This window comes from Erythrolamprus reginae, chromosome 1 (genome assembly GCF_031021105.1).
Source record: "Erythrolamprus reginae isolate rEryReg1 chromosome 1, rEryReg1.hap1, whole genome shotgun sequence".
Classification (NCBI taxonomy): domain Eukaryota; kingdom Metazoa; phylum Chordata; class Lepidosauria; order Squamata; family Dipsadidae; genus Erythrolamprus; species Erythrolamprus reginae.
In genome coordinates this window covers 302,565,883-302,592,219 of record NC_091950.1, presented here as the reverse complement: position 1 = coordinate 302,592,219, position 26,337 = coordinate 302,565,883, and the positions used below count along the sequence as shown (strand labels likewise).

The 26,337-nt window shown below is 39.7% G+C and overlaps 3 protein-coding genes across 5 annotated transcripts in view; 2 read left to right on the top strand and 1 right to left on the bottom strand.

Moving 5' to 3' along the window:
• Positions 1 to 26,337, top strand: part of LOC139157052 (uncharacterized) — a 288,628-nt gene that overhangs the window by 238,849 nt on the left and 23,442 nt on the right. The window lies entirely within an intron of this gene.
• NT5DC1 (5'-nucleotidase domain containing 1) overlaps positions 1 to 26,337 on the bottom strand; it is a 114,570-nt gene that overhangs the window by 74,321 nt on the left and 13,912 nt on the right. The gene's annotated exons all lie outside the window — the stretch shown is intronic.
• Positions 15,473 to 25,859, top strand: COL10A1 (collagen type X alpha 1 chain). 2 transcript variants are annotated; one of them, XM_070733391.1, is made up of 3 exons: positions 15,473 to 15,552; positions 15,997 to 16,159; positions 23,186 to 25,859. In XM_070733391.1, exons 2-3 carry the CDS (start codon positions 16,012 to 16,014, stop codon positions 24,991 to 24,993), a joined length of 1,956 nt encoding a protein of 651 aa, XP_070589492.1. In that variant the 5' UTR covers positions 15,473 to 15,552; positions 15,997 to 16,011; the 3' UTR covers positions 24,994 to 25,859. The 2 variants fall into 2 exon arrangements, with proteins under 2 accessions (XP_070589492.1, XP_070589491.1); XM_070733390.1 differs by lacking the exon at positions 15,473 to 15,552 and having other exon boundaries at positions 15,991 to 16,159.

Sequence of the window (26,337 nt, the reverse complement as noted above, 5' to 3'; positions counted from 1 at the left end):
ACTCATGCACAATACAGAAGCAGCTGGACTTCACACAAAATGGCCCTTGCAACAAAGCAGGAACCTCACAGAGTCACAGTTCCAGCAAACAGGTAGTTAAAAAACGCTTTAAAGAAGTTTTAAAGAAGAGATGAACCCCCTCTCAGCTGATTGTCAAAAAGCTAAGAATCACTTAAAAAAATCTTTTTAAGCATTTTTTTACTAAAAAGTTTTTTAAAAGGTTCATTAGCTTTAACAAACAGCTGTGCCGCGCAATTGTGGAAAACTTTTTAAAAGCATTTTTACTACCAGTTTGGAGAACCAAAAATATTTGTTACTAACAGTTTGGGTAAACCAGCCCAAAATGGTAACATTTACATAGAAACATAGAAACATAGAAACATAGAAGTCTGACTTCTGGTTTAACCTATTATTCCTTACCTCATTACAACGCTCAGGTACAATTACAATCAAAGAGGCAAGACCATTTACTTCTCATTCATGGTAGAAAACATCATTTCCCCATGACTAGCATCTGAAATATGTTGTCACCCAAATATGAACCCCAGGTATAGAATTTATTATTATTCTTATCATCAACCTCTGCTAGAATTGGGCTTCACTAGCAAACTTCTTTTGAGAAATTTATTGGATGCAACTACATATAGTTCTCAACTTACAATAATTCATTTAATGGCCATTCAAAGTTACAGCAGCACTGAAAAAAATGACTTATGACCATTTTTCATACTTGCGGCCGTTGCAGCATCCCTGTGACCGTGTAATGAAAATTCAGATGCTTGGCAAGTGATTCATAGTTATGACAGTTGCAGTGCCCTGGGGTCACATGATCCTCTTTTTGAGACTTTCTGACAAGTAAAGTCAGTGGGTAAGCCAGATTCACTTAACCAAGACACTGACTTACCAAATGCAATGATTCACTTAACAACTGTGGCAAGAAAGGTCATAAAATGGGGCAAATTCACTTAGCAAATGTTTCACTTAGCAACAGAAATGTTGGAGTCAACTGTTGCCATAAATTGAGGGATACTTGTATTATATACTTTTCATTTAGATGAATCAATCTGTCAGCATTCCAAATAATGTCCAAGAAATGAATCAGAGCCTTCTTCCAAGTTCCAATTTATTAACCGAGGCATGTTGGTTATGAACTGTAGTCAACCTGATGCTAACTTTCCCTACAGTTCTCCACCCAAGTTAAGGTTCATCCCTTGTCCCACACCCACAAGTTCATCACACGGGCCACTCCGATTCTCTCAATGTCCACGATCTTCCCATGTACTTCGCGCTTGTGCTGAACAAAGAATGACCTTGAATCTCTGGAAAGAAATTGTTGCGGCTAGTATCATTCCCTCTCAAGCAACCACCCCTCCCCAATTCCTACAGTACTTTTCTACTAGTGACAGGCCAAAGTCTACAACTCAAAATGAGCGCTTCGGACTGACACAATTTGTTTACTGCTGCACAAACTTTGAATGATAGGTTTTTTCCATCCTCTTGTATTCCTTAATTATGTTTCTGACTCCCTCGGGAACATTGAGCATAACTGTTTTAGGGATCCACTCAACTTATAACCATTCACTTAATGACTTTTCGAAGTTATAACCCGGAAAAAAAGTGACTTCTGACTGTTTTTCACACTTGTGACTGGTGTAACATCCACATGGTCAGGTGATTAAAATTCAGTCACTTGGCAACTAGCATGACTTTATCTCAGTTCCACTGTCCTGGGATCAGGTGATCATGACTTGTAACTTTCTCAAGTGGCTTCTGTCAAGCAAAGTTAATGGGGAAAGCCACATTTGCTGAACAACTGATTGATTCGGTTAACAACCGGAATAATGTGCTTAACAACTGTCGCAACATGAAATAAAACTCAATATCTGCCTTGTTTGGAAATGGAATTATTGGGATTAATTGTGATCATAAATTAAGGATTTTACTTGCAAAAGATGAAAACTATCACAATATCTATGAAGTATAGACCAGAGGGGAAATGCTCCCGGTTCGCTCGTGCCTGTAGGTCATCGGAGGGCTGGTCGCGAAGGAAGCGTGAAGCTCCGCCCACCTGCCCAGATACCAGCATTTGGGTTCTTTTACCCTCTGTGCATTTCACCGGAAGCATTTCACCTCTGGTACAGACTCAAATCCTGGCAGATACAGAAGGAAAATAAGCAATGGCATTCTAATGATGACATGTTTGTTTGCAGCTAATAACTGGTCGTGTAAAATTTCTTCTCTTGCAAGGGATTTATGTTCTGCTAAAGAGGAACATGTATCTTCACGATGAACAGCACCCCGAGATGTATTTGGGGGGGGGGGGTGTTAGTCAGTTTCTGGCAAAATACCAGCATTCAAAATATATTGCCATTTTTAGCTTAGCTTAAAAAATTTTTTTTTAAAGAAAAGTAAATAAATACAGCATCAGGAATAAACCTAACCTGATTTTCAAATACCAGAGTTTTAATAATAGTGCGAGCAGCTTTTCACGGGCTTTTAAACATGGTACGTCAATGCCAAGTGTTGATATATAAATAAACTTTGGTATATGTATTTCCACTGCGCTTCTATTACCTCTTGACAGTTTCGTAAGTGGAGGACAACCACTATGGTGAGAAAATCAACCCTTGGTTAGACAAACTAGAAGAAAAGCTAATCTTGTACTTTTCACTTTTGACGTGGTTTCCACATTTGAAGACGAAGGGAAAGAGAGAAAGTACTGAGATTTAGTGGAAGGTATAAAAATAAGAAATTGAAACCAATGATTTGCCTTTGCAAAACTCAACTAATTCAAAATGTTCTGAAGTTCATTTAAAGTTTTTTTTTAAAAAAAATTAAGGGGAGAAAGGTAACTCAATATATCAAAAAACATTATTTTCATTCAAAAAGGTAAATACAGTGATACCTTGTCTTACAAATGCCTCATCATACAAACTTTTCAAGATACAAACCCGGGGTTTAAGATTTTTTTGCCTCTTCTTACAAATTGTTTTCACCTTACAAAGCCACCGATGCCGCTGGGATGCCCCGGCTCTGGACTTCCATTGCCAGCTTTGCTGGCAACAGAAGCCCGGAGGTGGGGTTTCCCAGCAAGGGGAGCCTCAGTGAAATTGCAGCATCGCAAAAACACAGAGGTCCGGAGGTGGGGTTTTGAGGACTTCGGTGTTTTTGTGATGCTGCAATTTCACTGATGCTCCCTTCGCTGGGAAACACCACCTCTGGACTTCCGTTGCCAGAGAAGCACCCATTTTTGCGATGCTGGGATTCCCCTGCTGGGATTTCTCTGCAGCATCGCAAAAACACAGAAGTCCAGAGGTGAGGTTTCCCATGGAGGGGAGCCTCAGGGGAATCCCAGCAGCACAAAACCAAGCACTTCAGCTGGCAAAAGAGGTGAATTTAGGGCTTGCACGCATTAATCGCTTTTCCATTGATTCCTATGGGAAACATTGTTTCATCTTACAAACTTTTCACCTTAAGAACCTCATCCCGGAACCAATTAAGTTTGTAAGACAAGGTATCACTATACAATGTAAATATCACATATAAAGAAACAAGTAAGTTTCAGAGTGATTAAAATACACTAAAACAAGGGTATCAAACTCATATCATCACAGCAGTGTCACATGACATATCGTGACTTTCCCCTTCACTAAACTGGGTCTGGATGTGGCCAGCGTGTGACACATTTTGCCCGCATGGTGGGAGTTTGACAGCCCTGCACTACAATGTCAGGGACAGCAACAGTAGTACTGAGAAACTCTACTGTGTTAACCAAAAATATAAAGGAACACTATTGGTATCTCGTTTAAAGAAACAGGCATGTAGTTTTGAAAGATACTTCTGAAAGCTACCAGCTTGGGATAGATAAAGATGTTACTTAAATGTTGAAAGTACAATGGTAGCGTCAAAGATGCTTTTATCATTTTGGGCATGTCAGCAAAAGCTACAGAATGAAAATTACAGAGTGCAAATTAAAAGTTTACTCTGTTAGGAACATAACTTTTTCTTTGCCTCCATCTTACAAAGAGCTATAAGTATATGTTTGAAAAGAAGTACACCTAAAGTTCTTAACAGATATAGCTGGGGGGGAAATGGTTTGGCATTGAAAATTGTCATGTAATAGAAAAGGTATAAAGATAGTCTTACACATGTATTTTGTGGGTTATCATTGTTGTATTTCTAGTTATTTAGAAACCATAGTTCCATTGAGAATAATACTGTATCCTGATCAAGTATTTATCCTAAGAGGCTATAGACAGAGTGCTAATGTACTCTAAACTATGAAATAAAACATAACATAGATATGAAATATGAAATAAAAATGAAATAAATCAGTAATTAAAGCTCATCATAGAATAGAATAGAACTAGAATAGAATCAGATAGCAGACATTAATTACTTCAGGTGTCAAGTCCAATTCATTCCCATATATGCAGATGCAAACAAAATATGCATCCATTTTACAAAATATAACAGTAATATGAATTTAACAGAGGAAATTGAATTTTCCATAATACAAGGGAGTTCTTGAGAAGTGGGAAGGCAGATTACAGAGTATTCAGTAAACACAGATCGTGGTTTTAAAAATACACAAGAATTCCAAATCTATCCTGTATTTTTTTTTAAAAAAAACGCACACATTCAAACACTGATTTATTAGGCTAGAAAATAAAAGAGCTAAAAACATTTTGTTAAATACCTGAGCACCTATTTACACATGGGGTGTTCTTCATGAATCAGATGTTTGCTGGGGACAAGGTTGAAAGACATGAATGCTTCTATTCATGAACTTTGCTACCTGCTGAAAAAGTGCACTTTGAGAAATAGCTCCGCAACAGTGATGGAAGATTTCTCTTAATTATGTGGTTTTTGAGGAAATACCTTGAACCTTTTTACCTCCAAGCAGACTGGAATTAGCCATGACCTCTTCTACAGCTTCTACTCAGGATGTCACTGGAGAACACACATCGAAGGAAAGCAAGATCCTCATTTAGAAATAAGGGAGGAAGGCTATTTTTTGTTTGTGGGATCAGCATAGTCATAAACCAATTTAACCAAATACAGTGATACCTTGTCTTACAAACTTAATTGGTTCCAGGACGAGGTTCTTAAGATGAAAAGTTTGTAAGATGAAACAATGTTTCCCATAGAATCAATGGAAAAGTGATTAATGTGTGCAAGCCCAAAATTCACCCCTTTTGCCAGCCGAAGAGCCCATTTTTGCACTGCTGGGATTCGCATGAGGCTCCCATGCATGGGAAACCCCACCTCCGGACTTCTGTGTTTTTGCAATGCTGCAGGAGAATCCCAGTAGGGGAATCTCAGCATCGCAAAAATGAGCGCTTCGCTGGCAATAGAAGTCCGGAGGTGGGGTTTCCCAGCGAAGGGAGCATCAGTGAAATTGCAGCATCACAAAAACACCGAAGTCCTCAAAACCCCATCTCCAGACCTCTGTGTTTTTGTGATGCTGGGATTTCACTGAGGCTCTCCTCGCTGGGAAACCCCACCTCCGGACTTCCGTTGCTAGCGAAGCACCCATTTTTGCGCTGCTGGGATTCCTCTGCAGCATCACAAAAACACGGAAGTCCAGAGGTGGGGTTTCCCATGGAGGGGAGCCTCAAGGGAATCCCAGCAGCACAAAAATGGGTGCTTCGCTGGCAACGGAAGGTCTGGAGGCAGGGTATCCCAGCAGGAGCGGTGGGTTTGTAAGGTGAAAATAGTTTGTAAGAAGAAGCAAAAAAATCTTAAACCCCAGGTTTGTATCTCGAAAAGTTTGTATGACGAGGCGTTTGTAAGACGAGGTATCACTGTACTTATTTCACCACTTGGATGTATGTACATAAATTTCAGTGTCAAAAAAATAAAATTAGGGAAAGCAGGGTGTTTAAAGGTAAAAAGAAAATTAATATTCGCCATCAGCTTATTCACTTAAAACACAAAGACAATCTACTTGACTATTTGTGTTTCAACTACAGATGCTTTCCAATATGGGCTGCAGCATGGACGATCCAGTATGCCATTCCGGTAGGAAAAAGGGAGATGAGCACGCATCCCCACGCCCCCAATGTTTGCACGTGTGCACCTGCACAAGATTCGGCTTCTGCGCATGCACAAGAAGCAAAAGAGAGCGCTCGTGATTTTACCAATTTTGGCGGTTTTTTGCTTCCGCGTACGTGTAAGAAATTGGCAAAAATTGGCAAAATCTCACGCACGTGTGATATTTCACTTCCTGTGCATGCACAGAAGATGAATCTTGCATTGGCATATGCATGTGTGCACACTTCCACTGAGAGCACATTAGTAGCGCCAGCAACGGGGAGCCCTTCGCTGATTTTGAACATTATGTGTCTCAAAGGCATCTTTCTTTTTATGCTGGAAAACTTTCAAACATTGCAGTTTCCACAAATCTCCATCTTCCATTCACCTTCTTTACTCCTCATAAGAGAGAGAGAGAAAAAAACAAAGGGTTTTGACAGATTGTGCCATTCCTAAATCTCAACTGTAGTGCAGACAGAAAGAGAAATGGAAGTAAAGGAAGAAAGATAATAATCTGCAATTTGTGTCTTTGTTTTCTGTTGAACCATCAGCAGATCTATGATGGTCCATTGGATGAACTGTGTATCCAAATGATCGCTAGGTGTCAATGAAGATGAGTTTTCCATCTCTTGGTTGCCATCTAGAAGTCAGGATTTGGGCAGCAAAGATATAGCCAGTAGACAAGTACTGTATACCTGAAGAGCCAGAGTTTGAAAATGGGATTTAGCTGTGGAAATCTATGTGAGAGCTTTACACTATACAAGACCATAATATATGAAGTGGGAGAGGGAACTCTGAGTCTTCGGAGCAAATCAAATCAAATCAAATCAAATCAAATCAAATCAAACAATCTCAGGACTTTGGAAGCAGCAGCCCATGGGAAAGGGATTCCCCACCATGCAGGCTACAGAAATACAAGAACTGAGTCCTTTCTATCACATGCCTTGAGCCAAAGGCTGCTTAGTTTCAAGGCTTTATAGTCTCCAAGTTGACCAAACCATTTGAACAATAAACTCAAAAGTCTTTCTTGTAGAAGAAAGAAGACTGAAGGGTGGGTAAAAAGGAGAAAACCTTTTTAAAACCTACTGGTGTCTTAAAACTCCTGCTCAGAGCATGTTTTTAGGACCCCTCTCTGATGCACATCAATGTGCCCTGTATTGCCTGCATGCAATATTTTAAGGTGGGATAGTAGGGAAAACATCACTTCCAAAGTGTGGCACTTCAGGAGGAAAATGAAACACAGTATGAGGCATGTGTTCAGGGAACCATTAAAGCACTGTCTATACTCAACCTGGGGGTCGGGACCCTTTTGGGGTCGAATAACTGTTTAACAGGGGTTGCCAAAGACCATGGGAAAAGACAAATTTCCCATGCTATTCTGGCACCTTGGAACAATCCGACCAATCAGGCATTTACAGAGGGAGTGTCCCTCTGACCTTCCTGCCAATCAGCTTAAAGCTCTGTTGGGAGAATTGGTGCTAGACTTTTGGTTGGGGTTCACCACAGCACGAGGAACGGCATTAAGAGGTCACGGCATTAGAAGGGTTGAGAACCCCTGTTGTAGAGCAAAATGGATGCGTATATTTGCCTATGAAGAAGCAAATGGCCTTGTCTTCCTCCTGTATGTGGTGGCTATATAACCAAATGCTGTTTAGTATTCTGCTGAAAGACTGAGGGAGATTATGGAGAATATTACACTTCATTCAATTTGTATCAACACAGGTTGTGTGTATATAAACTAAATATGTGGACTTTTCATCCGAATTCTATTTATCCACATGCAAAACATAATGATACAAATATTGGTCATTTTTTCACGGGTTTAGAGGGAGTTCAAGATACAGAGGTTAAAATATTTTAAATGAAAAGTCATACAAGCAGATTTTAAATTACTGCCAGGGTTTATCAGTGTTGTGAAGAGTTAAGCTAAAATTCAGTTGGCATTAGTGGGACCAAGTGGAACCAAGTCACAAAAAGACCTTAATCTGAAAAAAAAAATCAAATATCTTAACAAAAAAAATTACCCGTAGCAGGATAATTATCAGTCAAGCCTATCAAAATAAAGAATATTAGAAAGTAATCTAATTGTGTTTGAATAAAATTTCTATGATTGATTCTAGTCTGGCCATAAGACAAGTGATGGAAGACATATTATTAGTCTTGGAGACTTAGGGGTCAAGACTAGGATCACTATATTCTCTCCTGCTATATATCTCCTATATTTTCAGCCCAAGCAACAGTGTGTATTCTATGGGAATGGAGAAACAAATGAATAGCAATGAAAACAGCAAAGCAAAACTCCTAATGAGGTCATGTTTCCTATTCTAGAAACAGAATTTGGAACATCCCATTTTGGCTTATGACGGCATTACAGGAAGAACCAACATCCAAAAGCACCTGTCTACCACAGTTAAACCCACCAGCTCTTCTATTCATATAAACTGATTAAAAAAATACGTATTTTAAATAAGCAGCTCTGTGTATGTTTAGGAAACTAAGGACATTATTTACTTTTTAAATATAGAAATGTAGTGCATATGTTATTTAAACTAAAGCCTCAGCATTATAACTGGCTGCAGGTAAACAGATTCCAGAAAAACAACTATGCTATTAGAATTTGGGTGGATGTAATAAAAATATCCTTACACTAAATAAAGTGCTACGATAAGGAATCACCCTAAATGACCATTCAGGTTATGTATTTAATGCCAAAAATTAACAAGCCTCTCTTTCTTTGCTGATGTTTGGTGAGAGCTTTGAACATAGGATGTAAATAATTATACCTCTTTTAATACGTATTCCATCCCCCTTGGCTGCAAACGCTCACCCCACTTGTAAGAGAGTAGCTTCCTGGCAACTCTTGCCATGTAGTGCCCACCCAACAGATAATCCCCCCTCTGGCCCACCTGCCACCCCCAAACTGTGCCCCACCGTGAGATGCACATCTTACTGGAATCTGTCCGCTCCATTACGTCTCTTGGCCGATCTCTGCAGGGAAACGTCTTGCACGGTAAAGAAAAACATCTCGCAAGTTTGAGAAGTTGTTAATTGCTCACACTCGTGAGAGGTTATTTTTTATTTTTTACTATGCAAGATGTTTCCCTGCACAGACAGACCAAGAGATGCAACGGAGCTGCTAGGCTCCCGTAAGACACGTGTTTCGCGGCCCACCATGCCCCATACCCCCTCTGATAATAGGGCCACGGCCATATTTCAAGGGTCAAAAGAAAAAAAAAGACCCTTTCGTATTTTCGGGAAAACACGGTAGCTTTCTTTGGCTTCACAGATCTGTGAAGGTTGTTAAGTATGAGACCTGGTCATACAGTTAATTTTTTTCATCACCATTGTAACTCAATTGTCAATGCACCACACACACACACACACACACACACACACACAGAGCGAGAGAGCTGACAAGTTAACATTATTAGGAAGCTTTTAAAACTATCTAACATCTTTTCAGTGCTCAATAAGTTAATGAATGAAATATATTATTTATTCTGTGTGTGTGTGTGTGTGCGTGTGTGTATATGTATGTGTTTTCGTACACCAAGACATATATATACACACACACCTTCCTAAAAGAGGCTGATAATCAGGGTGCGTCTTATACTCTGAATGTTAAACCCCCCCCCCCAGCCCTAACTAGCTGCTAATGATCTTCTCCGCTCTTACCTTGAAGGCTCTTTCATTGTTTCTCTCTGTGAAGAATGTTTTCCAAGCCCTAAGTCTTTGCAGGGTTTTTTCCATTGCTCTACTTGCTAGTGATGTTCTCAGCTCTTACCGGCTTGCAGGCTCTTTTATTGTTACTCTTTCTGAATAAGGTTTTTCTAAAGCCCTAACCAGGGGATAAAATAATGTGCTGAAGCTAACCAGACTAAGGACGCTAGCCAGATGAATACCTGGTAAGCAGATTCTTTTCCCTATTTTCCTCCTCAAAAACTAAGGTGCGTCTTATACTCCGAAAAATACAGTATATGAAGAGGCAATAGCCATAACAATCTCCAGAAGGTTTAAAATTTATTTAAAATTAAATTTTAGTAGTTCCAGAGATTGCGAAGGCTATTGCCTCTTCATTTATAACTATACCTGAGACTCACATTTTTAGGACAATTCTCTATATATGTACACACACACACACACATGCACGCACACTTTTCACTCAAACTGGTTCATTATGATATTCAACTAACGGACCTGTAAAATGTTCTTCTGTCACATTGTATTTTGCATAGCTACCATGTCATGTCTAAATTAAATAAACTGTTCTGAAAAGCAGCCCACAAATTATTTAGATCGAAATGATCATAAATGACCAAATTGAAATAGAAATATATATAGATAATGCTGTTAATATAAATGCTGTACTTTATAAAATGTCAATAAATGCTGATTATTTAAATAAAACCATAAAGCATAACTTCTATATTACTTAAATAGATAATAGAGTATGTTGCTATGCTGATGGAAGTTTGGTTGTCACTTGTGAATAAAAGAAGTATTGGATGACCAATTTCCCCTCTAAATACAGCTGCCAAGAAACACAACTAAAAGGTCCACTCACATTCATGTCCTAACTAGCGGGCCACTATGAAATAGAGCGCTAGATGAGTCAGATTCTGAGGTCATCCAAATTGCCAATTCCTATGTTTAATCAGAGGCCCCGAGGACATCAAACTCATCTGAATTGGGAAATTCCATTCCTGAGGTTTTGTGCTCCTTAGGTCTCAAGTATGTGGCATATTACGACGGATCCTAAGAATGATGGGATAAACAATTAGAGCAACCAAATCACATCTCTTTTACCTCAATTTTCCTTAAGCCCGATGTCTTGTATTCCATGTGCAATGGACAACAATCCCTACTGTTTCCTGCAGCTATTGCTGGGAATTGAAGATGTTTTAATATCCAGAAAGTACCAAGTTGTATTAAGGGTTTCCAAACCAATATGGGCAGGGAAAGGACATAGCTTAATGTAATTAAGAAATAAAAGATGATTTAAGAATAGGATCTTGCCCCAATTCCTAAATATAGATTTGTCAGGTTAGGATTTAAAAAAAATATCTGTATTTTTGGTCAAATATTCAAATAAGAAAAAGGGGAGAAGGAGTGCATGTTTAAAAACAGACAGTTATTACCACTTGCAAGCAGTAATACAAATTGTTCCATGATTCAGGTACAAACCTACAAAAAGAACTACATTTGTGTCAGGTACAAGACTCATTTCAGGATAGAAGGGGAAGAAATGAAGTCAACATGGCTCTGTGTACTTTTGTCTTGACCGAATGCATGTACACAGAAACTATTAAACTTTTTTGTGTTTTGTTTGCTGTGAGAAATCTGTCAGAAATTTTTGAAAATAAAAAGCAGGAACAACACGAAGCCTTGTCAGAGAGTCCCTTCAGCTGGGGTGGACAGAGGCCAAGTGTGGAGTGTGGTTTCTGCACTTATGGCATGATAGTTCCAAGGTATCATAAACAATAAATCACAGATCAAGATGATTGAATAGACCCTTGATCCTTCAACAGGCCTCCCACTCATGATCATAAATAGGACTTCTACTTAGATCCATACACCCAATATTCATTGAATGGAATGTTGGAGATTGTAGTTGGATTAAAACACAGAGCAAAACTACAAATATGGCTTCCAGATAAGGTAGAGCAAGGAAGCTGTTTCAAGTAGACTAAGCAGATTTCCTGTTCTATTCATAGGCTGAACTAATGGTATACTTTGCCTGGTACTGTGTGACGATGTAGTGTGACTTGTTCCTGGACTGTGGAAACCTTGCTCAGAATTCATGCCTTAGTCACCTCCTAAATGATTTACTGCAATGTGCTTTACATGGAGTTGTCATTGAAGAGTATTTTGAGGCTTCAGCAGGTGTAAAATATGGTGGTATGGGATGTAATGGTAGTGGTATATATGATATCTCTGTTCCACGGTTGGTCTCATTTGAGACAACGATGAAACGGCATATAGAAAGGAGGTTGAATAACTAGGAACCAGAACAATCTAGAACTGAACACACTCAAAACTGTACAAATGGTGGTAGACTTTAGGAGAAACTCTCCCATCCTACCACTTCTCACAATACTAGACAACATAGTATCAACAGCAAAGACCTTCAAATTTCTAGATTCTATCATATCTCAAGACCTAAAATGGTCACCTAACATAAAAAATGTCATCAAAAAAACACAACAAAGAATGTTCTTTGTGCGCCAACTCAGGAAGCTCAAACTGCTCAAGGAGCTGCTGATACAGTTCTACAGAGGAATTACTGAGTCTGTCATCTGCACTTCTATAACTGCCTAGTTTGGTTCTGCAACCCAACAAGACCGACACAGTCTTCAGAGGATAATCAGAACTGAAGAAAAAACAACTGCTGCCAACCTGCCTTCCGTTGAGGACCTGTATACTGCACGAGTCAAAAAGAGGGCGGGGAAAATATTTATTGACCCCCCTCACATCCTGGAAATAAACTGTTTCAACTCCTACTCTCAAAATGATACTAAAGAGCACTAAACACCAAGACAACTAGACACAGGAACCGTTTTTCCCCGAATGCCATCACTCTGCTAAACAAATAATTCCCTCACCACTATCAAACTATTCACTAAGGCTGCATTATTATTACTACTAGTTTTTTCTCATCATTCCTATCACCCATTTCCTCCCACTTATGATTATATGACTGTAACTTGTTGCTTGTATCCTTAAGATTTTTATTAATATTGTTTCTTCATTGCTTATTTGACCCCTATGACAATCATTAAGAGTTGTACCTCATGATTTTTGACAAATGTATATTTTCTTTTATGTACACTGAGAGCATATGCACCAAAGACAAATTCCTTGTGTGTCCAATCCCACTTGGCCAATAAAGAATTCTATTCTATTCTATGAATAGTATTGGCTGTTGGTATGCTTTTGAGTATAATTCAAGATGCTGGTGGTTTCCTCTAAAGCCCTTCATAGCTTGGAGCTGGGACAACCTCTCTCTGCTGCTGTTTACCTATCCTGTTAGATCTCTCCTTGCAGGAGAGACAGGTTCAGAGTCTGTCTGTGCCATCTCTTGGGTCCAAGGAACAGAGTCTTTTCTGCTATAGTGCCATCTTCTGGCACATTATCTACTCAGAAATTAGACCTGACCTGATTCTGCTGTCCTTTTGCAGGGCTTTAAAAACCTGGTTTTGCCATTGAATCTGGGGTCATGATAGCATGGGTGACCTCTTGTCATTGCTTATTTGAGTGTTAAAGAGTCTTCTGGGCTGCTATTTTTTATATCATTTTTGTTATTTTTAATATTTGTGGGTTGGGTTTTCCAGAGTCATGGAGATAGGATGGACAGCTTATAAATTTATTAAAGAAATAGATATAGTTCATGTATAATGTAATTGCACTGAGAAAAAAATAAATGCCCACAATAAAATGACTCATAGTTGAACAATCAATATCCACGAAGCCTCTTGGACAGAGATGAATATCCCGTTCTATGCTCTGAAAACAAGGGCTTTTAAATTATATCAACATTAGTCTACATTCAAATCTGGAACACAGCCTTAAAAGTACTTATAGAATATCTATTGAGCTATGGAGATCCAAACATTCAAAGGAACATGAGCCTGTTTTCTCTATGGAAATGAAATACTGCTTTCTCAAGCAGATACATCATCATATGTATCCATGCTTGATAACGAGTCTGAAGACTCATGTATGCTACCAGGCTTATGGTCATCAGACACTGCCCTCTGAGTTTGTGGACTGAATGGATATGAGTGCATTTTAAATTGGTTTTCACGTTTTTAGATTTTTAACTTTAAATTAATTGGATTTCGATATACATTGTTCTTTATATGTTGTAAGCCACCTCGAGTCCTCAGAGAGGGGCCGCATATAAATCCGATTAATAATAAATTAATAATAAATAAATATGCATTAGGGTAGGACACAGTTACTTGAGTGTAGGATATAGTTACTAGGGCAGCATATGAAAAGGGGGCTCTATAAAATCTATTAGCAAAGCCATATCCTTCTTTCTTAAAGCATTAAGGAATCCGCTGCTTCATTCATATGGGAATGTGGCATCCCAACACGTGTACAAAATGCACAGGTGCTTTGTCAAATCAGTGCAGAGTTTGTGACACATGAGTATGATCAGGGGTGAGTTGTGGATCATTTTGCTGCCATTTTGTTCAGGGCCGCACCTGGGTTGTATTTGCCCTGAAGCAATCAAAGTTTAGCTTCTGCACATGTGCAGAAGCAAAATCCAAGATGGCGCTGCCCATGGACTGACACTGGCAGAACCAGCTCCATGATATCAGAACCATTTACTAATGGTTCTCAAGAACCAGTTAGATCTGATAGGAACCCACTTCTGAGTGAGATGCTGTTCTCTTCACTGGCCTTCCTGCTACATGGCTATTTTAAAGGCTCTCCTTTACTGGCTCCATTTCTAGAAGTATGTACAATGCTTTGTTGACAATCTCAGAGTCAGTATTATCTGTGCAGGCACACACCTGCATTGATAGCCAGGGACAGTTTGAAAGAGGCTGTGTAAGCCTTTTAAAGAGTACTGCTAGTTAAAATGCATCAATAAGGAGTGATTCACTTGTGCCAGCAGAGTTTCTGAAGTACTGTACCTCTTCCAAATACTTTATTTGATACATAAATAATAAAATACTTTATACAGTCTAAGAGCTGCACCCTTCTGATGAAGTTTTTCTTCTGTTTCAATCACTGGGAAGTTGGGGCTTGGAGAACTTATTCTGATGGAATGTGTCCCTTCCTATTTAAAAATATGTACGGAGCAAAAATAATCAATCAACCCTGTAACAGAAAAGCAAGAAATTGCCTATTTCAATAGGATAAACAAGTCTTTGTATTCTTACAATGCAATGCTAATGTTTTGCAATGCTCCCTTTTTAGTGCAAAAGATATCCTTTTTTGAATGAATTACTAATAGGAGAATGGAGAAACGGGAAGAAAATTATCAAAAATTTTGGGAAAACAAGCATGAAAATGAATGAATTAGGCTTAGACAAACTGCATTAAGGGAAAACAAACTAAGATTGGTGTAATCTTTATCATACTTTATTTGCTGGGATTATCTGCCAATCCCCATCCATAAAAATAATAATCTAGTCCTGCTATGGTTTTCCCCACTCTTTTCTCTTTTGCTGCAGGGGAAGGAGAATTTTCAATCAAAATAAACCTCTTTTCAGTTTTAGTACAATTGAGGTAAATTCATGAATGAAGATTGGCATCCCAAATAATAATAATAGAAACCCAACCTGACACAACATGTTTGGTCAAGAAAACTTTCCACCATAATTAGCATTTTCTTGGTTTGAAGGTGGAGCTACCACTCAGAGCAACTTCATCACTGAAGGCACAAACAGTATAAATGACTCAGGATGTTCCTTGAAATAACAACTTCTGCTCTGCACACCTGTAGAAGGACTCATGAGCCAAGACTGCTCCACTACTCATTTGTAATTCTGCAACACGCTGGTATGCTACAATTCTATCTGGCTTGGCTTCCAAAACCTCTAAGTGGGACAGAAGCTTTTTATATGCACACTAATGGCACTTGAGTTGTTAACTGGGCTTATTTTCTGAAATAGGGGGAGCCAGAGTCTGCTTTTGGAAATTTCAGGGGGATTATTTGGAGATAGGAATGGCAGCTTTGTAATTTTCTCATTTTTTTTTCTTTCTGAATATATTTCCATATCATCAGGTTATTATGCAGTTCATGTTGAACATGCAATAAAATATAACCAATTTCTGATGATTTAAATGACCAAACTAATCATTTAAAGCCTGTACTCCAATGAGTTGCATTGAGGCAGAATGTTTATGTATTCACTTTGACTTTGTAGGGATAGAAAGAATTCAAAGCTCAGTTCTCCAAATATGTACACCAATAGTATTTTTTTTTTACTTCCTTCGATGAAGAGTGGATTTAGGAATATGAAGTTACACCTCTCCTTTCTGTTGATGCTGCTTTCCGTGAACCTAGTCTGGGGTGATGAACACTTTTATCCTGAACGACATCAGAAACAACCAAGCGCACCAATCAAAGGACCACCTTTCCTGCCGTTCAACGTAAAGAACCCTGGTAAGTGGTATTTTCTTCTTAAAGTGAATTTGTTAAGAATGCTGGTGATATGTGTCGATCAAGATGCTTGCTATTCCATAAGTGTTGTTTTGTGAGACAAAAGGTATTGGTTTTGTAAAAGGTAAACTGCTCTTGTTCTTTTTAAGATACTTACCAATTATCACCATAAACATAGAAACACCGAAACATAGAAGTCTGACGGCAGAAAAAGACCTCATGGTCCATCTAGTCTGCCCTTATACTATTTTCTGTATTTTATCTTAGGATGGATATATGTTTATCCCAGGCATGTTTAAATTCAGTTACTGTGGATTTATCTACCACGTCTGCTGGAAGTTTGTTCCAAGCATCTACTACTCTTTCAGTAAAATAATATTTTCTCATGTTGCTTTTGATCTTTCCCCCAACTAACTTCAGATTGTGTCCCCTTGTTCTTGTGTTCACTTTCCTATTAAAAACACTTCCCTCCTGGACCTTATTTAACCCTTTAACATATTTAAATGTTTCGATCATGTCCCCTCTTTTCCTTCTGTCCTCCAGACTATACAGATTGAGCTCATTAAGTCTTTCCTGATACGTTTTATGCTTAAGACCTTCCACCATTCTTGTAGCCCGTCTTTGAATACAGAGGAATAACTGCAGGGAAATAGCATATAGGACATTTAAAATGTTTGAATGCTCTGTCTATAAACTTTTCGGGGCCATGCAACAAGTAGTTTGTTAAGAAAACCACTTTGATACATTCTTTTTCCATGAGAAAAATTTCAATTATAAGAAACTGTTTAAATATATATGCCAGCAAATATTTTAAAGTAGTTCGTCCCGGAGAGGGTAGATTTTGTGGTTTTCAAAACTCACTATTTTATCGATTAGACTTCAATTCCACCTTTATTACTTTATAAGTAACTCAAGGCAGTGAACATACCTAATATTCCTTCCTCCTTTCTATTTTTCCACAACGACCTTATAAGGTAGACTGAGCTTAGAGAGAGAGAAACTGGCCCAAAACCATCTAGTCAGCTTTCATGCCTAAAAAAGAACCAGAACTCCAGGTATGCTGGTTTCTAGGCCAGAACCTTTATCACTACACAAAACTGGTTCTTCAGTTTTATGATCAGGTGTTCAACTGATGCATGGATGAAGGACTAGAAAGCAATATAGAACATATTCTAAGGTATTCTAATTGTGATTTTAAAAAACCTTCTCCAGACTATACTTTTGTGGTCTAATGTTCAAAAGACTCAAGGCAGAACAGGGGAATTGCCAACTGAAAACATTTTTTTCACTTCCTTTCTTTCTCAAAGCATAATGATTACAATATAAAATATGTCCTGACAGCATGAAAATACTATCAGTAGCACCTATCGCTAAAAGTAAGAACTGAGATTTCTCGCAATGATTTTGTTATCCACCCCACTTCAAAAGAGCAGCTAACAATAAAAAGGAAAACAAGATAACCTTCTTAGCATTATACTAATATTTTAAGCAAAATTTCTCTCTATATATTTTCTCCTCTGTGAGACAGGTTCATTGACAACCACAGAATATCTAATGTGACCACTAGGTGGTCAACCTTCTAGAAAACCAATAGACAGCCTGTTGAACTTCAAATGATGGTGAATTGCAAGTCTCTGGATTTAATGGAAACTGAAGGTCAACAATATTCAGCAACTTACGATACAGACTTCTCTATTGTCCTGTACTGCCATAAATGCAGGAGCTTTCCATTCATTTAGGTAATACTAGTTAGGTAGTGAGTTTAATTGAGTTGAATGTAAAATCCAAGCACTTCATTCAGTTCAATGCAAATATACTGCAATGCTGAAATTTCACATTTCACCATAGTAACAGGAACATCAAGCATGAAATCTTTATTTTTTTTCTGAAAAAGTTCCAAATTCAGGTTTTATTATATGTTCTAACTTTGATGGATAAATTCATTTCTTATAGATTTTGAAATGATAGCACATGCTTCAAATGTAAACCATGTATTATTAGCTGATGAAAGCTATACAGTGATCCCCCGAGTTTCGCGATCCCGATCTTTGCGAAATGCTATATCGCGATTTTTTCACCCGATGACGTCACTCCCTTCCTTTCTCATCTTTCTTTCTCTCTCTCTTTCTCTATCTTGCTTCTTACTTTCTCACACTCTCTTCCTCCCTCTCTCATCTCTTTCTTTCCTTCTCTCTCTTTCTCTATCTCTCCCCCTCTTGCTCTCGAGCGGCGGGCGGCACCCAGGGAAGGTTCCTTCGCCCGCCTAGCAGCTGATCTGCTCGGCAGCGCAGTAGCAGCGAGGAGCCGAAGATGGGGTTTCCCCTTTGCGTGGGCAACGGGGAAACCCCATCTTCGGCTCCTCGCTGCTACTGCGCTTCCGAGCAGATCAGCTGCTAGGCGGCCGAAGGAACCTTCCCTGGGTCTTCAACTCCCAGAGCGGCGGACAAGCGGCGGGCGGACAAGCGGCGGACAAGCGGCGGGCGGACAAGAAAAGCGGCGGCCGGACAAGCGGAAAAGTGGCGGACAAGCGGCGGAAAAGCGGCGGGCGGACAAGAAAAGCGGCGGCCGGACAAGCGGAAAAGCGGCGGACAAGCGGACAAGCGGCGGACAAGCTGAAAAGCGGCGGACAAGTGGGCAGGCAGGCGGCTCCTCAGCTGCTGGGTCTTCCCAGGTGCGGAAGTAAAAACACCATCTGCGCATGCGCGGCCATGGAAAAAGGGGCGCGCATGCGCAGATGGTGTTTTTACTTCCGCACCACTACATCGCGAGAAATCAATTATTGCGAGGGGTCTTGGAACGGAACCCTCGCGATAATCGGGGGATCACTGTATTTGTCATTTTTTTAACATTCCATTTTTGTTTTTAAGGTTTTGTTAGCAATCAGGGTAGGAAGGAGTTTCATGAATCAAATAAATAGTTCCATCATCCCAATCACCACCACCACTACAGGTGGGGTACTTGTAGCCCTCTGGATACATCCTTTACAATGTTTATCCTTCCTTGACATTATACCACGTTGAGGGCACTAGGAATTGTAGTGCCTAGAGCAGTAATTCCCAACGTGGGGGCCTACCCTCCACAGGGGGGAAATTTGATTTTTAATGGGGCAACTAAAACCTTGTTCAAATCAAGCTACGGTAATAGCCTTTTAGACTTCCTCCATGTGAGTTCATCTTTTAAATATTAAGAATTATATGTCACTGGGAGAGGGACACCAGCATTTTAGAGATGCGTAGGTGGAGCATGGACAAACAAAAGGTTGGGAACCACTGATCTAGAAGATGCTAGATAATATAACAGACTTCCAAGAAAGGAACTTTTCTGAAATATCCACTAGTGAAATTACAGAACACAAAGAATCTAAAACTTTTTTAGATTCAGAGTTCTTTGTAGCATGCTATGAAGATTTGTATCCAGATTCTATACTGACCCTTCCATACTCTTGCCATTTTAAGGGAATTAAAGCTTAAAACAAATTGTTAAGGTTTAAATATAAGCATTTCTAATATGGTTAGGCAGGAGTCTACTTAGAAAGCATGAAAGTTGAGAAAGTGATCCACAACTGTGGCTGAAAACCATGTCTCCAGTGGCAGGGGGAAATGAGAAGGCATCACACTAGAATGTTGGCTAGGGAATTCTGGGAGTTGAGGTCCACTCATCTTAACATTGCCAAGTCTGAAAAACATAAACTACAGCATAACGAGGATCTCTCATTGCAAATCCTCTCAGCATAGCACCAATCTCAAGGAAGCCTCGATTTCTCAAGTGGGGAGGGGCCAACAGTGACTCCTCCCACAGAGGTGTGTTTCCCCTCTGCTGGCAAAGATTTGCTCCTGTCTGCAAGAGACAGCAGGACTTGGTCTAGAGAGCTTAAGTTAAAGGAGCATGAATTTCAGTTTAATATTATTTGGGATGCTTCCAAATCAGCTATTCAGTTCCTTTCTATAGCAGGTTGCATCTTTTACTGTCGAGCATCTGATAATATACTAATACAAGCTATGTCAACAGGTCTGAAATCGGGAATTGGTTGCATACTGAAACAACATTCCCAGTAATGTAATGTAATTGCTATTTTCAAGTTCTAAGTCAGGAGTATCCAATCTTGGCAATTTTAGGTTTGTGGCTTTCAATTCCCAGAATTTCCCAGTATTGTTGGCTAGGGAATTCTGGGAGTTGAAGTCCATAGATTTTAAAGCTGGACATCTTTGTTCTAGATGCTAGGTATCCTACTGAGCTTTATTACTTTTAGGTATTTGTGGATATGCTAAATTTGGACACAGGAAAAAGTTTAATCTGTTCAATGAATTATTGATAGTCATATTATAATGTTCAGATTCATGGCATTTTTTTGTGCGGTTCCTGGAAATAATTTTCACAAGGCATATTTAGATAGAAGTTAAAATAAGACCAAGTACAAATAAGACCAAACGCACAAAAAGGTAAACCTATCTCCTTAAAAATACTTATTTTAAACTAGCAAGAATGGATTAGCTCTTCCTGATGCCCAACTGATGTGAAAAATGTGTGTGCAGCTTTGCTATTTTGTAGTAAGCTCAAAGATGATTTATAAGAGAATACATCTTAGTCATTCTAAGGCTATGCTCTTTCCCATATAAATATTGAAGCAATTACACAAAACCCTTAAGACATTTACAAACTTTTACAACGTAAATCATTTTACTTACTTGGTTTGTTTTGCTGCTCCCTTATGTTAGGTTTCCCAAACATGGTTCCAGTATTTTGAAGTGGTCTCCCATCAAAACATTTGCTCAAAACTTTCCATGGTATTCAAACAGATGCCTTCACTAAAGTTCTTTTAGTAGTTCTTTTCTTTTAGGACAGTCCTTTCTGTTAACATTTGGAATTGTGCATTGGAGAAACATAACTTCATACCTAACCTGAAACTTTCCATGTCTGTTAAGATGCCAACTCTTTGAATTCTAAAGACTATGAATTTTGGTTACATTAATCCAATAACATAGAAGGCATCTGTTTGGGAAAGCTGGTTTAAATTATTTTAAAAATGTAATAGAATATTGATATCAAATATAATTAACACACACACAAACTTGATACATGTATGTTCACTGATGAAGTTTGTATTTATGTCCACAGATTCTGCACTTTTCTGCAGACACATTCCTTTTTTTCCTATGGCTTATACATGGTTGCATGGCTCCCTCTACTGGTTTAAAAATACCAAAAAGCCAGCTTAAAAATAAACATATTGAAGTTCCTGTTCAAAAATCACATAAGAGTAGTCTATTCTGAATTCCCCCCCCCTCTCCGTCTTTTAAATAATAGAATAAATTACTTTTTAGAGGCTGCATTGAAACCCAATGATCATGTTCAATCATACCACTTTCAGGAAAGAAGACATATGCCTTCTCTATCAGACCATCCCATCCCATAGGCTTCTTGTTGGGAAAATCCGACAAGGGACATAGAGAAGATTACATTCACAACCTGATTGAATATGCATCTAGTAAATAAACAATATGTACCCTTTTGCTCTCAAATGAGCTTTGCAAATGAATTTCAACAAGATTGCTCTCTTAGAACTGGCTCTTCAGCAGAATGTTTCTATTGCTGGCGAAGACTGGACCTCAGAAATGCTTGGACAACCAATCTTGTTCCTTTCTTCCAGGTGGAAATATCATAGTGAACCAGGTACAGGTAGTCCTCGGTTGTAAAGGAGCCTGCCCATCACAGTCGCAATTTGTGACTCTCAATTTTATGATCTTTTTGTGGCAGTCTTTATGTGACTCACCACAGACATTAAACAAATCAAGGTTCACTAGGGGTGCAATTATTGCTGAAAGCCAGAATAAATTTAATAAATAAAGGCGGGTTTTAGGCAAAACCATCATTAAATTTTTATCAGGATGCAGCAAGCAGCTGTAAGTGCGGTCTGGTTGACAGGCGTCTGAAGTACTCACATCACTGCACAGGAGGGTGATTGTCAGATTTTTTAAATCTGGATTGTAAGTACCCCTCTAAGTACTTTGTAAACTTCACAATCACTAAGTGACCAGTTGTAATTTGAGGACTACCTGTGTGGGAGTGAAATTATACTTTTTATATCAGGTGTCATATGCTACATAAATCGTATCAGGCAATTAATTATCCTGGGACGCTGATGCACTTATTTGTTGCGCCCTGGTTTCATATAACTTAACTTCTCCAATTAAAGAGATTGCAGTCACTCAAACAATCAAGGTGGCTTGTGAAACATGCCTTCTTTCTTTATATCAGAAAAAGATAGGCAGGCTTAGAAGAAACAGAGATTCAGGCTCTTATACTTTTTCCGCTTCAATGAATCTGATTCCAAATGCCTCAAGTGCAAAAAAATAAAGAAAAATCTGCTCATCAACCAGCCAAGGAATACAACATCAGTGGCCCACAAATGCTTTGCCAACAGATCCAGGTTGTTTTATCACAAAGATGAACTTTACTGTAGATATTTTCTTTCCTATGAGAAAATACTACAGGCTCTAAAATATAAATAGTCCATTAAAATAATGAACAGGGAGCAACGCTCAGCCTGTTGCCCTATCTAAACATTTTGAAAATTCATACACATTGAAGCCAGTGAGCTATTTTCAGTTTATTTCCATGGAATCTTAACTATTATACCTCAATATTTAGCCTTTTTTTTTTGCTATTAGTGCAACTGTCCTTTTATTTTTTTAAGGTCAAAAATCTTCCTTCCTTCCTTCCTTCCTTCCTTCCTTCCTTCCTCTCCCACCCCTTCCCAAGTGACTCAAAATGAAATATAAACAAACCATCATTATAAGAAATTACTGTACCTAAGCTATGTCTTAAGTGGCATAGACGTTGTTATTAAAAAACAACAACAAATGTTTGAAGTCAGTAAAATGAGGAGCCAGGTTGTTGAGGCCAATACAGTATACTGATTCTATAAAACCACTTAGAGAGGGCTGTGTAGGATACATTAAGTCTAAGTGCTGTTGCCCTTCTGAATCGTTTAATTCCTATAGGATGTTAACTGTGTCAATGTTGGTTTAGTTTCACAGGCAAGGGGAGAACAAGGCCCACAAGGGCCGGCAGGCCCCCCTGGCCCCAGAGGCTACCCAGGACCTCCAGGAGAACCAGGAAAACCAAGCTATGGAAATCAAGGGCCTCCAGGACTTCCAGGACCCCCAGGAATTTCAGCGGCAGGGAAACCAGGAACTGCAGGCTTGCCAGGAAGACCAGGAGACAAAGGATTCCCTGGAGAAAAAGGAAGCATGGGGCCTGCTGGTCTTCCAGGGCCAAAAGGTCCCCCTGGTGCTCCTGGCCCTGTGGGGATTTCTATGGTGGGGAAGCAAGGACTCCCAGGACCCCAAGGACTAAGAGGCATCCCTGGGGAAAAAGGCGTTCCAGGCACTCCTGGTATTAAAGGGCAAAGGGGAGAAAACGGGCAAGGGATTCCAGGTCGCTCAGGGGAGAAAGGCCTGCCAGGGTCACAGGGGCCTCCAGGACAAGCAGGCATAGGAAGGCCTGGGGAAAGAGGGTTTCCAGGGCAACCAGGTGTTAAAGGGGACAAGGGTCTACCAGGCTCACCAGGCCCAGTTGGACTTCCAGGTCCCCAAGGCTCTCCCGGGAGATCTGGAACACCTGGGAAAGGACTCCCGGGCTCCAGTGGGTCACCTGGCCTCCCAGGAACTCCTGGGGCAAAAGGACCTCCAGGTCCTCCGGGTGTAACTGGGCCCTCTGGTCTCCCAGGTTTTGGAAAGCCAGGATTGCCAGGGATGAAGGGAAACAGGGGGCCTGAAGGACTCCCGGGTGGCCCAGGAGCTAAGGGAGAACAAGGCCCAGCTGGTACCCCTGGAAGACCCGGATCAGTCGGGCCACCTGGGGAAACAGGCCCTCGAGGGCTAAGAGGTGCTACAGGCCCAAGTGGCAGATCTGGGCTCAAAGGGGAAAAAGGCCCAACAGGTCCCTCAGGATTCCCGGGGATTAAGGGAGAAAGAGGCTTGCCAGGATTAGAAGGCCGAGCAGGGAAGCCGGGGCTTCCTGGATCCAAAGGCTATCCAGGTGCGGAAGGATTTAAAGGGGATTCAGGCTCCCCTGGGCCAACTGGTTTACCTGGGCCAATGGGCTCACCGGGACCCAAAGGTGCACCAGGCATCAGTGGTGGGCCAGGCTCTAGAGGATCATCTGGTTTACCTGGTATAAGGGGGCCAGCTGGTCCTCCAGGCATTCCAGGAGTTCCTGGCGGCAAAGGGGACCCAGGTGCACCAGGATTACCAGGTCCAATTGGAATTTCATCAAAAGGAGTAGATGGACCTATGGGACCACCTGGACCACCAGGTTCCAAAGGCCATCCTGGGGAGCCTGGATTGCCAGGCCCTCCAGGCCCGCCTGGACCTTCAGGGCAAGCCCTGGCAGGAATGCCAGTTATAAAATCCGGTGCTACTCAAGGTCTCACTGGCAGGCCGGTGTCCGCTTTCACTGCCATTCTCTCCAAAGCTTACCCTGCATCTGCAGCTCCTATCCGATTTGACATCATTTTGTACAACAAGCAACAACACTATGATGCCAGATCAGGCATCTTCACCTGCAGGATACCAGGGCTTTACTATTTCGTTTATCATGTCCATGTCAAAGGCACACACGTTTGGGTTGGTCTGTACAAGAACGGCTCACCCATCATGTACACATTTGATGAGTACAAGAAGGGATACCTTGACCAGGCTTCTGGAAGTGCTGTTGTTGAGCTCATGGAAAATGATCAAGTCTGGTTACAGCTGCCCAACAACGACACAAATGGCCTTTACTCTTCAGAGTATGTCCATTCCTCCTTCTCAGGTTTCTTATTTGCACAAATGTAACATTCAGCATAAGAGAAAAATACATCTAGTTGTATGTGTGTGTACTTCTACATATACAATGGAATTAACGAAATTACACCCGAATACAATATTACTTTTCTAAAGTTCAAAATGCATATGATTTTTAAAAAATAAAAATAAAAAAAAATATTCACAAGGCACGATCATACTGTATGGCAACACTAAGACATGCATTTTACATGCCCATACTGAAAAGCTAATTACAATTATTCCCCCCAAAAGGGCACCACTATCAAAACCTCCTTTCATAGATGTGCAGGTGGTAATTCCACCAAAACAAACAAATGTGCATAGCTTTAAAAAACAGAATCAGAAAACGCAAGAAATACAATGTTGTATTAATTCTATAATTCTAAATATTTTCAGTGAAATATTTGCATCACAAAATGAACCCATTTGGTTACACTGGTGAACATCCAAAATAGTAATTATGTCCAATTGTGCAGGTACTAGTAATGGCTGATCATGAGTACTGTAGGTATATTTATTGCTAAATTGACAGTATTATAATCCTCATAAAATATTGCAACATAACCCTTTACAGAATGATGTCTGTTTACATAGAACATTCAGAGAACGATACAACTACAGCTAAGAAAATGTTTAAAATGTTAAAACGTTTACCTTATGGAGTGTGAATAGTTATTTATAACTAATTGTACCACTGTGCAATCTACATTTCATCCCATATCAACATCTTGATTCCAACACACTTGTATGAAATCAATATAAATGCCCTGTACTGTGTTCTTTTAAAAACCAGCATTTCACAGTTTGTTTAAAAAACTTCTAGTTGTATCTGTTCATTTTTATTTAAAAGATTATAAATAAAAAAATGAAACATTCATTTCAATTTCTCTGATCATTTAGTGAATTTAGTGAACTTAGTGAACAGATAGCAATAGAAATGATCACTAGCTATATAATTTCTATCAAAAGATATTGATAGAAATAATTCTCAATTGTTTTTACTGCGTTGTGGTCTTTACGTTACCCTGGGAATTTCTGAACACAGTTTTTAACAGGTTGAACATTTAGATACAGAAGCATTCAATCTTGTGCTGCCAAGGAAGGACAGAAGATAGATATTTACAAAATCGGGTGAAAAAATGGGAAAATGTGTAACAATTCGACGTTGCAAAATTTTCAGATGGCTCATCCCTAATGCCTGCAAAAGCATTTCTGTTTCTCAATCTACCACATAAGCCAAATTGTCCAGGGTTAGCCTTGCATAGTGGTCCAGATAAGAACCATAAGTACCAGCTCTGTTTTTATTGTAAGATTACATTAGCAGAATCTTGTAAGTCTGAAAGTATCCTTCCC

Excerpts from the sequence above, each read along its gene's own strand:
- COL10A1 (XM_070733390.1), top strand. The coding sequence starts at position 15,991 with ATGAAGAGTGGATTTAGGAATATGAAGTTACACCTCTCCTTTCTGTTG. Across the intron at positions 16,160-23,185 it reads GTTCAACGTAAAGAACCCTG|TTTCACAGGCAAGGGGAGAA; the intron begins GTAAGTGGTATT and ends ATGTTGGTTTAG.